We start from the raw sequence: 12731 nt of genomic DNA, 5'->3' as shown, positions 1-12731 counted from the left end.
AAAAAAGTATTAAAATATTTATTATTATTATTAATAATTATATTTATTATTATCAATTATAACAAAACCTATAATACATTAAGGAGATAATGTTCAGGTCTTCCTAATCCTCCATCAACTTGAGGTTTTGTAGATGGAGATTACGGACTTACAGGGGTCCTTCTAATAATTTTTTATGAGAAATATTTACGTTAATATACTGTACACAAATATTAAATTAGTGTATAATGAAAGATTTTTCTTCATAAGTAACTAATGGAAAGAACTAAATGTGTGCTCATGTAGAATTTTGTGCAAATTGTGGCAGGGGCATACAGGACAAAGGGTCACCCATACAGTCCCTCGTGAGCTGCTTTGGGGGACTCCATTGTAAATGTAAAAATATAACTTTTGCTAATTATTTGTACATATAAGAAACTAATACTCCATTAATTTCTCACTTACATTAATAAAATGACAAATATTGGATGCACGACTCACGAGTAAACGAGAGAACAAACATTGCAATGTGATGATGAAAAAGGATCCGAAATATCAAGGTAGCCGGTTGCAAGCTAGCTTATCAAGAACATATTGAATAGAGTGTACATAATAAATTAACAGAGATATATTAAAAATGAAGCTGCATTGCATTTATGCATGCATTTATGCATTATATGCAAATATGAATAGAGTTCAATATAAGAGGCCCATATTCATGATGGACTGGAGGTTCATTGGGTGCATGTACTGGTCTGATCCATTGTAAATGGTTTGGACAATTATTCTGTTTGCTTTCTCTGTTGGATGATATGCATCCCAAAACACATAGTCTTGTCTGTCTGGACACAGAAATGAAAATCTAGTGCAAAGCCCAACCCCGTTATACAGCCCTTGTCCACAACACGCCACTCTTGAGTACTTGAAACCTGTCATGCATGCGTAACAAATCATTAACCAAAAAGTAAGAGAGGGGGGAGAGAGACAGGGAGAGAGGGAGGGAGGGAGGGACGGAGCGAGAGAGGGAGGGAGACGGGAGAGAGAGGGAGGGAGGGAGCGAGAGAGAGAGAGAGAGCGAGGGAGGGGGCGAGAGAGAGAGAGAGAGAGAGAGAGTTAAGAAGGGATTAAATGAAAGAACCATAGGCAGTGGGATTGTTGATCAAGTCATTATGCATTTCCATGGCATTAACAGCAACAAAGCAATCCGTATTCAACTCCGAATTGAGTTCTTTAATCATCTCAACAAGCTTTGGATTATACAATGATGCAGCTAGCTGCGGGTCACCAGCGCAGCTCCCATCTAGTTTCACAAACCTGGCTAACTGCCCCGGAACGCATCCTAGTGGTCCAGTTCCAGTCACAAGTACCCTCCTAGCTCCCAATCCATACAGTCTCTGCAATAAATAAATTGTATCGCAAATTTTAGTCTAATAGTTCAAATGATCTACGGCAGTTAAATATTTTATTTTATTTTTTTTACTTGAAGTATCTTCTTGTATTCCCCAATGAGAAAGGAGGTGTAATCTTGAAGATTGAATTGAAGCCTTCTGGCAGTTAAAGGAAGCAAGAAATAGTTGTTGACGAAATCATTGCCACCGAGAGTGATCAAGACGAGGCCATTGTTTACGAGCTTTCTCGCCTCGTCTATTCCGATCAAATCAATCAGTCTCCGCTGGTATTCTTCAAAATAATCCATTTGTTGTCCAATCCTTATAATGTTCAACTATCCAAACCAATGCACAAACCGTTACAATGTGTCACAAAAGGATGTCAAATATTTTCGATTGTACTAATATTTTGCATGCAAACATCAGTTGCTTACAAACTGAAATCCGGTGTCGTTGAGGATTCCGACGCCTGCAGAAGCGAAGTTTGCACCAACCAGTAGACTGTTTCCGGCAAAGGCCGGGCTCAGGTATGGCAGTGTTGTTACTGATCCTAGCTTTTCACCTGGTAAACAAAAATTCGAACAAATTATCAAAACAAATTGTTAAAACATCGCGTAAAATCATAGTTATAATTAAAATGAACGTACTGATAAGATCAGGGACGTTAAGGCCATTTGAGAAGCGACCGGAGGCAGTGTGAGTAGGAGAATCAATGCCATAGGGAGGATAATCAGCTCGGGCGGGGGTGACCAAGAAGTTGTTATTGCCATTGTCGACGAGAGAATCGCCGAACACGAAAAAGGCACGAGGCCTCTGGGGTAGTGATTCTTGTGCGGTTGCTGTGAACATGACTAGTGTCACAACAAAGATGGCAAGGAAATTTGTTACACCAAACATCTTGAAGAGTACTAAATATATTGTGTTCTGTTAAAAGTGGCTGCAGATGGTTTTATAGACGAAGGATGTGTTTTATTAGTTGGTTGAGAATCGAGATCATATTTAATGTGTTGCATTGCTAGCCAAGGAAGCGAAAGCAAGAACGAATAAATTAAATATTTATGTTCTTGTTTACTCAACGAAAGGAAAATACACATCCTACGCAAATTTATTAAGACAAACTTACGCAAAATTGTGTACTATGTAAAAAAATCAATAGGTAAATTAGTTAGTTAAACTAGGGACCTGAGAAGCTGTGTCTGAACTTTAACCGTTTTATCATTTTAGTGATCGAAGTCTCGAATTAATATTATAGTTGTCAGACATTGTTTTAATTCTCCGAAACGATGACTCAGGACTAACTTTTTTTAAAAAAAAACTAGTGATTTAGTCACCGGTTTGAACACCTTCTTTGAAGAATAAAAGAAGGGACTGATATAAGAGATTATTTTCGGGATTTGTGTCTGATATTATAAGATTTTCTCGTATAATAATAATATAGGGTTTCTATAAATACAGGGGTTAACTTAAAATTATAAAATTATCCATTTAAAATTATACTTAAAATTATTATAAGTTAAGGCTGGATTGTGAGGAAAACCTGATGTCGAGTTTTTTATATAAAAAGAATATTGGGTCATCATATTATAAATTAGGGGGTGTTTTTGGTATTTCTGTTGAGGTCAGCAATAATAGTTTTTCGCTGAAAAGCAGTTAAAAACTTTTTTGTAAAATTTCAAAAGTTATTTTTCGAAAAAGTGTTTTTGACCTAAAAGCTGCTATGCTTTTAGAAAAAACTGTTTTTCAGCTTTTGTGGGAAGCAGATGTTGATTTTACTATCAAACCTTACCAAAAGTATTATAATTTTTAAATTTTTACATCAAAATATAAACATATCAAAAAAATTACCAAACAGTCATCTGATTTTAAAACAATACTTTTTCTAACGGCAAAACAATTTTTAAGAGTAATCTCAAACAGGCTGTAAAAAGTTAAGTTCACAACCTTTTACTCAATTGACCAGGTAGCTGAAAATTATAAATGATTTATTAATAACAAATTAGAAACTGTAGCTTTGTAAATATAAATTTCTAGTTGACATTCTCACTCAATTAAGAATTTTCAGCGAAGGTAACAACTGGACAATAAAGGAATTTTAGAAGAACCCGACTGATTCGAGAAATAGTAAAAGCAAAATTTAGCCAAAAAAAATCATTTCATACAGTAATAATAAGAATATGCCATTGACATAAATAGCTAGATGCAACTGTCTTCTCCAAATCATAACAATGAAGATGATCTACAAGTGGAATGCGTATCTGAAAACCTGTGATCGATCGTTTTGAGTATACAATTAAAGATGCCATATTTATAAGGCTTCTGTGTTTCTGTTGAATTTCTTGAGGCCTCACAAATTAGCTGTTCATCTACCTACATTCATTAAATATGTAATATTTAATGAAAAACATCACCATTTCAATAATAATAATATTTTTAGGAAATATACTTGGTGTACAGAATTTGATACAATTATACAAATTTGTGTACAAAATGTGATCTCTTGAGTTTTAATTGGAATGGGTCCTGCATTCATATTAACTCTCATCTAAAATCTGATTACTCACCGTAGTATCAGAGATTAGGCTGACGGGAGAACTAATGTTAATGCCCCAAAGATGGGCGCCGGTGTTCCACTCTTCAACCTATAATGGGCTTTCGAGTGAGGGGAGTGTTAAATATATGATCGTATTGGGACCTTCCTCTAATACCTTAAGATTTTAGATGAGCCGGTTACTTAACAACCCCAATTAAAAAAAAATTGTACACCTAACCCTACTCATATTTTTATCGTTATGTACACCTAGCCCTACTCATATTTTTATCGTTATGTTTTTTTTGAGAGTTTTGGTTCGAACTCCGACTCGGTTTAGATAACAAGATTTCAACTTAGATTGATAAAAATGAAATGATAACAGGTACCACTGTTTTTTGAGAGTTTTGGCCCGAACTTCAACTTGATTTGGATTACAAGATTTCAACTTAAATTGGTAAAAATGAGAATGATAGCACGCATCAGAGTTTTTTTGAGAGTTTTATGGTCCGAATCGCGACTTGGTTTGGATTACAAGATTTCAGCTTAGATCGATAAAAAAGAAATTAACGATTTACGATTACGTTTGATAAGTGGTCCGCGTCCTTTTTACAACCTGGGCAGGTCATACTTCCATACCCAAACATTGATACATAATCTGATCGTACTTTGTATCTGGTACGTAGTGTGGATTGTGGAAGTACAATGTATATTCAATTCAATGGCTTTAAATCTGATCATGCAACATCTGCTAGGAACGCGCGAGCACACACACAAGTATACATGTCCTTGTTCTTTTGGATTCATCATGTTCATCTGCAATCATTTTGCTTAGAAAGAGGCCTCTGCTAATTTAATAGCCAGATCTTTTTCCACACCTGTACCTTTGTTTGTAATCATGGCCTGATGCACCCTGAGCACAGTACTTCCATTTCTTTCGTATACTACGTGATACTTATGTGTGCTTCATGTTCGCATGATTCTGGGGATAACGTTTAGCAATTGCTGTATATGCAAGAAACTGGTAGCATGCAATCAATGTATGAAACAGAGAAACATTATCTAGCATTAATCAGTTGGTATCCATCAGTTTCACCTGTGTGATTCGGAAGCGATGAGAAGCCATTGCTGCATGACATGCATCCGCTTCTCTTACTTGTTCAAGAAGTTGCAGAAGGAGCCATCCTGAACGAACAGAATTACAAATGAAGACGAGGGTAGGACTAATAACGAGAGATGGACTAAATGAGGACACCAAACTGTAATGTGATGTGACAGTCAGTAAGATTATGATACTAGAATCTCAAACAGACCAGCCTCTTCCTTCGACTAATTCATATTAACCAATGAGGTGAAATTTTCTGTGTTGCTAATTTTGTCATTAAAGCAAGATGATTCGAATGATATGCAATACAAATCCAATAATCTTAAATAGCTGTTTAAAACTTGAAACGCCTAAAGATAAGAATAAGCTAGCACCTCATTTTGGAGCGTCATTCCCAAATTCATCCAGGATTCTGCATTTCAGTTCCAAGACAGTTGCTGCAGGAATCAGATGGACTCGAGTCGGCATGACTAACACCTTGAGCTTTGGGATGACCACTGTTTTAAAGAGCAATAATGGCATGACCATTTTATAATAATGACATATATTAGGATACAGAGCAATGTAGTAATTAACATTTCTATACAAAGAGAGACGAGACAGAGTTAAAATATACAATTATAGACTATATGTCCAGCTCAGGATCAAAGATTCAGCATACTGTATAGCAAAACAGCCCATTTCTAAAGAAATACATGTTGACACATTTGCATTACAAAACAAATGGCACTGGTTGGCGGGAATTATCATCGTGGGAGAACACGATAACACGAATAGAAGAGTTGCAAGTAATAATTTTAAACGAAAAAGAGCACCAAAAAACTTTTGTCAAAAGAAAAGGTCTCATCTCAAAGACTCAAACTATCATTAAATTCTTCGACAGCCTCTTGCACAATCTCTTCCAACAACTTTACTTCAATTTCCTTGCGAAAATTGTCTATTTCCATCCTCGACTGGTCAACCCAACCTTTTCCTATGACATCCCTCCTTACCAATCTCTCCACAACTAGGCTATTGCTTTCCCAACTTTCACCCGAAACACCACTCACCTCACCAGAAAACCACTCCATCTGGGTGCACACACGGTCAAATATCGACCTCTGATCATCAACCCTATCACAGGACCTGCTTTTCCATGTGTCCGACTCATACACAGCTAATTCCCCCAGTGCTGCATTGACACAATCAAACACAAGGTTTTGCATTCGCTTGGCCTCGTGCAATGTCTCCTTGTCTTTTAGGCCTAAGTAATTATCTCTCAATGATGGGTCCAATGGGCTTTCTAGGGAATGACACCAAGCCAAAAATGTATCAGATTGCAAATCATTGCCAAGTTCCGCTGTCGATAATAGTGTCTGAACAAGAAAAAACAATTCTTGCCTTTTCTCCTCAGCGTCTCTCATTACCACAGATGTTTGTAAAGGATATAGATTTACTGTTTCTGTACAAGAATCATTTTGCGAAAGAGTCCGGGCAATGGATCTTACTGGCGGAGATTTGTCAATCAGATTGGATTTACCAGAATATGCAGGTAGATCGAACCCTGTTTGATAGAAGAAACTATTAACAAACAAGAACTGCATCGGGAAATTAGAGGTGCTTTGGTTGGAGTATTGAAATAATACCATTTTGAAGTACACTGAAGTTGTCAGAAAAATCCGGTTCCATATGATCATCCTCTAGGATTGGAGTTTCCAAAACTGAGAATGAACTTAGTTGCTCCTGGTTCTCAATAGGATTTCTAGATGGACAAGGCTTTGTGGCAGAGGATTCAGCCTGCAAATATAAATTTCCTGTTAAATGATTGCCGATCGGAACTCGTGCTGATGTCACAGGGTAATAAGAACATTATCTGTATTATACTAACATCTTTCCCTGCTAACTCGGTGTCAGTTGTGACCATTAGATATCTTACTTTGTTGTCAAAGAATCTTTGGAAAAGTTCATATACATCTTTGGAATGTGTTATCTCAAATGCAAAAAAAAAAAATTCATAGAGTTGACAGCCGTTAAGAGCAAAGACATGCGTGTTTTAAGTACCTTGGTATGAACGAGCCCGCCCTTAGTTTCCACACTGAACGAATGTGAAGCAGATGCTCTGTTTGACGATCCAAGTAAATCAGGCAATTCTCCTTCTTTAAAATCTATATCAACATTAATTCCAAAAGGATGTCTTGGCAATTCAGCGGATCCGATCTTCTCATCAGGATTACTTGATTTCTGTTTGCTAGAGTTATTAGTCCTCGAGAAAAACAAACTTGAAACTCTCCCCTTTAACAATGATTTCACGCTTCTTGTTTTTGTCAGCTCCTTAACAATCTCTGTTTTCTCCATCTTAGGATCTGAAACTTCTGAATCAAGACCGTTACCATAATCCGTAGAAGATGCGGGGACAGATTTTGACCTCAAAATATTTCTGGTAGGAGTATCACATTTATCCTCATCGGTCAAATCAGCTGTGAAGCGTGATGTGGATCCTCTGAATTCTAGTTTACTCCTAATATAATCTTCCTCGGGTATTACAGGTTTTTTCATATCAGAAAGAGCAAGCATCTCCCCTAAAGTACTAGAGCTTCTTTTTATGTGTTTTTGCTCTTGGCTTCCATTAGATGCCATCATGGCCCATCTTTCAGAGAGTCGCTTCTTTGCTTCTCGACTAACTGACGACTCAGGAGAATAAGATGCACGACTGAAGGTGGAAAATGAACAAGGGCTACTGAGCCTATTAATGTAATCCCAAGAATGCCTGGAAGTTGGAGACATAGCCTCTGAATCACTAAGATTTTCCGCTGCATATTCAATTTCTGATTTATCGAATGAACTTCCTTCACCTGTATAACCATTGGAAAACACAGAAGAGATCAGGGTTTCATCTCTTCTTTGCTCACACAGATTTTCACACATTTGCCTAGTAATCTCCTTTGCCATTTCTCTTGATTCTTTTGCATCATCATCTTCGAACCGTGCACACGAATCTTCAACATGTAATGCCTTTGGTGACGGAAAAAGAGGTGATATAGCAGCATTAATGTCTTGGGACTTTCCAGGGCTAGGTTTTAGTACAACTATACGAGTTGCTTGCACCTGAGTATCCTCAAATTTACAAGCTATTGGAGGAGAAAATCCGGGACTTCTTTTGTCTAGCCTGTTGACCCTACCATGCTGGGATATTTCATTGATCTGTTCTTCATCCTTCTTCCCCAGTCCAGTTACTTTATTACTCTCCACCATCTTAACAGGTTTCAGAATGGTAATGCGCTTTGTCTTCTCAGAAGGCAGAGGATCAGACTGTAAATCAGACAGTTGCTGCGAGAACATTGAGTTTGGTTCTTGGAGAAATTTGAGGAATGAATCTTTGTTCGAACTTAAAACCTCTAATGCATCCTGGAACTGCTTGGAGTGACGAAGTTTTTCATCTGTAGAAAGACGCTTTAGTTCAATAAAATTCTTACGAACAAGAGCCATTTTTTTCTCAAATGAACGCTCATCAAATCTTTCTTTCTGAGGCAATTCATCTTTAACATATTTAGTGTGTGGCTGTCGTATTTCATAAACATCTCTGTATCCATCATTTTGCTCTTGATACTGATGAATTTCCTGCTCCTGCCAAGAACTAAAAGATACACAAGATTGGCTACGTGAAGAACCTCTCGAATGATTTCTTTGTGAAGCTGAATACGACTGCTGAAGTGGGAGGGTGTCAAGCCCCATCAGCCTTGCAACCACACCAGGTGGCTTTTGCTTAGAATCCAATTCTTTTGACATTTCCCGAGCAATTAGCAATTTTATAGGCGTTCCATGTGAGTTCCTATTCGGTGAGCTACTTTGCAACTCAGAGATGGTCTGCAAGTGCCAGAACAAATTCACAACTCATAAGTGTCAATGTACCACGAATAAAACACTTCAACTACTATATTCCATAACATAATTTCAAAACATTTAGTTTCTTCATAGTTTAGTAGTCCATTTAAAAATTTAAACCATCATATTTCTAAATCTACCAATTACAATTAGATTCTCAAACAAACTTTCAATATTAGAAATGTACTTTTTCATTAAAAAGCTTCATTTTCGTAGCTAATTTCTTTTTTCATCAACAGATGGATATACGCTTAAACAATAGTTAAAAACTTACTATTTTATCTTCTATCTGATCCTCAACGAGACTCATTCCTGACACGTCTGAACGACTCCGCGTCAACGGGGAAACTGTTCATATGATACTACATGGTAAACAAGTTCTCCAGTGTATTTGGGTATTAAGGATAAAACAATCAGAGACAATATAATGAAACATCCCATAACTGTATGAAAGGATTGCAAGTGATATCACATGTTTGGGAATTCGTCGTCCATTCATGATCTTTATTATCATTTACAAAATAATAGCTGAAAAGTGAAGCATTCCGAAACATAATAAGGAATTTACCATCACGATGAGGTTTATCCATTAGCAGCTTATTTCCTGGCATGCCAGCACTCAGGTCAAAAAGGCTGACCACACGTCCCAAACATCCTGGATAAGGTCTCTCTAAATTCCCAGCTTTGCGATTGTGAATCCCATTCATTTCAACATCTGAGAATAAGTATAACGGAACATTAATCCCGATAGAGATACATCCACAAACTATTTCTTTTGGAGTAAAAGAAGTAAATATTAACATGCCAATAACCTGGTACAGAAAGATACGCAAGATATGATGCTTCCTCGGTAAATATTTTTAATCTATCTCTATGAGTGTAAGAGAATCAAATTTTTAGTCCATAATATTCATATCAATTAACTACACTAACAAATGATATATCTAAGGGGAGCTTGATAAACCATACACATGCTCGAACACCTCATTATCCAGACAAGACGGTATGCACTAGAATACAACACTCATAGTGGATCACGCAAATTTTGTTAAGAACACTTGCACATAACGGAAAATAACATAGATCATTGTAAGATACAGCAATGATTTCGACATTTAATCATTAATGAAAGATCAAATTTAACTTCACTGTGTACACCAAATGCTTCTATTGAATCACCAAAAGCAAAGATTTCAACATTTTATCACTACGGAAAAGATCAAAATTTTTACATGTAACTTCACTGTGCACACCAAATGCTTCTATTAAATCACCTTGAGGATCACTAAAAGGAAAGATTTCGACATTTTATCACCAAGGAAAGATCAAATTTTTACATGTAAATTCACTGAGTACACCAAGGGCATCTATTGAATCACCTCTAAAATAACTAAAGTTTCAGTTTTTCACTCAAATTTAAAGAGAAATGCTACAAAATTCAATCTTTGAAGAGAATTTAAAAAGGGGTATAATAAAAAAGAAAAAGGGTAGCAAAAGATTCAATCTTTGCACTTTGCAGTTAAGTAACAGAAGAATAATAAAAAAGAAAGTAAATCTTGGTTAAAAAGTGTAGGTTAAGACAAAACCCAAGAATCCAAATTAAAAAAAGAGTTGAAAAAGCTGCAAATTTTATATTTAGAAGCATAAAAAGTGAATCTTTAGAGAGAGAAAGTAAGAAGAGAGAGTCACATTCCAATATCTCAAGAGAATAGAGATCCAAAACAAAGAGAGAGAGAGAGAGAGAGAGAGAGAACAGAGAGGTAGGGAGAGAGAGAGAGAGAGAGAGAGAATAGAGAGGGACCTTGTGATGAGTGGGTTGGCCGGAAACTGACATTCCGGTAAGCAAGATGCCGGAGATTAGTCGGAATAAAACGGCTAGTAAGTGGTAGTTAATCTTGGTTTGAGCACCGACTTTGACGGACTTTGATTTGGGTGTTGTTTAGTGTTGTGTGATTCTGGTATGACTTTGATCAACGTCTATATACAACAACAATCTGAGTAGAAATGAAAGTCAATAAATTCAATTTATTATTACATTATAATTATTTAATAATTGAATGATAATATTTGCGTTGTTTCTTATGATGTATGTATGTATGATATAATAGGAATGAATGGACTTGCACTAGAAAAAGAAGAAATTCTACTTAAAGAAATGTAGGACAGCTATATGGTAATTTATTTATATTGTGTGGTAATTCATTTTTCTATGTCTATTTTTTGTACGCATTTCAATGTTTAAATATTATATAGTTATATAATATTTTTTTGAAATTTTTATTCAGAAAAAAATTCAAAAAAATATTATACAACTATATGATATTTAAACATTGAAATACGTGTAAAAAATAAATGTAGGGAAATAAACGGAACGGAGGTAATATTCAATTAGTTACACGATTTTTTTTCTTATTTAAACACACTAATACATGCACCTTACGACACAATTTGAATCATTGATATTTAGCAATGTTGTAAAAAGCACAAATCGGACCTAGCGGTGAGGTGACCTTCTAGCGCTTAAGCGCTAAAGCGGGCGCTTAAGCGGTTTTAAAAGCGGATGCTTAATCGGATTATAAATAAATAAATAAATAAATATATATATATTAAAAGTAATCAATATTTTTTTGAATAAAGAGATAACATTCACGTATTATAATAAATCAATAAAATAATCATTCACAAAATCATAATAAACTTAAAAAATACAAGTAACATTTAAAAATATCAAATTATACCTTTTTTAAAAATAAGATTTATTTTTTTCTAATTATTTTTAATTCCCCTTTTAATTGGTTAAAAATCGCTTAATTGGTCAAAATCCGCTTAATTCCGCTTAGAGCCGCTTAAACCCGCTTAAATTTTATTAAACGCTTAAATATCCGATTTTGCACTAATCCAAGCGCTTTGACCTCCGATATTTAGTAAAGGAGTAAGAAAAATATCATTACATATTTTACAATTAGTTATACCTTATAAGATATTGGCTCTAGAATCTGTATTACTATACCAATTTCATGCTGTTTTTTTGTTATTGCTAAATTATATACTATCGCATTTATATTTTGATTTGTCTTGTGCATACATGTTAAACGTGAACATTTAAAACTTTAATTTATTTTTTATGTGCATATGTAAGGAGTTCATTCTTATTAAAAAAATAATTGATAATCAAAATAATTTAGAATAATACTCCCTCCGTCCCAACCATTTTTTTACATTTTCCTTTTTGAGATGTCCCATCCAATTTTTTACATTTCAAAATTTACCAAAAATAGTAAATGGGTCCCACCACTTTCCCACTTTTTTTTCCTTTTTCACGGTACTTTTACTTCACTATCTCCTTTTTATACATTAAAAATCAATGGATCTCGTCACTTCACTCACTTTTATTTCTCATTTTCACTCCTTTATACATATTTTTTAACCTCTGTGTCCAAACCAACAGTAAACAATTGGTCGGGACGGAGGGAGTAAATTTTTATGTTTAACACATCACATGTGGCCATGAGCCCCTGACACACGCACCAGAAAAATAGGTTATATTTACTTTGCTGGCAATTTCAAACAATGAAGAGAATTTAAAAGGGGAATAATAAAAAGGAAAAAGGGTAGTAAAAGATTCAATCTTTGCAGTTAACAGAATAATAATAAAAAAAGGAAATTAATCTTGCACTAACATCTTTTATGTACATATGTAAGTAGTTTATCATTATTAAAAAATAATTGATCAAATAATTGATAATCAAAATAACTTAAAATTATAAATATTTTAAATTTTTTCGATTAATATATAACATGTGACCAATGACACACACTAAAATAAATATACCTGTTTTAAGAAATTGGTAAATAAAAGTTTCTCTCCATC

The 12731-nt window shown here is 35.1% G+C and overlaps 2 protein-coding genes across 3 annotated transcripts; both read right to left on the bottom strand.

The window, feature by feature from the left end:
- Positions 1 to 296: 296 nt before the first annotated feature.
- Positions 297 to 2309, bottom strand: LOC141683259 (GDSL esterase/lipase At5g33370-like). The gene is made up of 5 exons (XM_074487960.1): positions 2015 to 2309; positions 1802 to 1929; positions 1460 to 1702; positions 1118 to 1373; positions 297 to 908 (listed from the first exon to the last, which is right to left on the bottom strand). The coding sequence occupies exons 1-5, from the start codon at positions 2262 to 2264 to the stop codon at positions 676 to 678; spliced, it is 1110 nt and encodes a 369-aa protein (XP_074344061.1). The 5' UTR covers positions 2265 to 2309; the 3' UTR covers positions 297 to 675.
- Positions 2310 to 5499: 3190 nt separating this feature from the next.
- On the bottom strand, positions 5500 to 10917 carry LOC141683258 (uncharacterized). Of its 2 annotated transcripts, XM_074487958.1 has the most exons (6): positions 10662 to 10917; positions 9429 to 9575; positions 9135 to 9208; positions 7040 to 8842; positions 6625 to 6775; positions 5500 to 6542 (listed from the first exon to the last, which is right to left on the bottom strand). In XM_074487958.1, exons 2-6 carry the CDS (start codon positions 9565 to 9567, stop codon positions 5848 to 5850), a joined length of 2862 nt encoding a protein of 953 aa, XP_074344059.1. In that variant the 5' UTR covers positions 9568 to 9575; positions 10662 to 10917; the 3' UTR covers positions 5500 to 5847. The 2 variants fall into 2 exon arrangements, with proteins under 2 accessions (XP_074344059.1, XP_074344060.1); XM_074487959.1 differs by lacking the exons at positions 9135 to 9208; positions 10662 to 10917 and having other exon boundaries at positions 9429 to 9561.
- Positions 10918 to 12731: the final 1814 nt, after the last annotated feature.

This window comes from Apium graveolens, chromosome 9 (genome assembly GCF_009905375.1).
Source record: "Apium graveolens cultivar Ventura chromosome 9, ASM990537v1, whole genome shotgun sequence".
In the NCBI taxonomy this organism is placed as follows: domain Eukaryota; kingdom Viridiplantae; phylum Streptophyta; class Magnoliopsida; order Apiales; family Apiaceae; genus Apium; species Apium graveolens.
The sequence above is the reverse complement of the archived record's forward strand: the minus strand, read 5'-3'. Positions and strand labels throughout refer to the sequence as shown.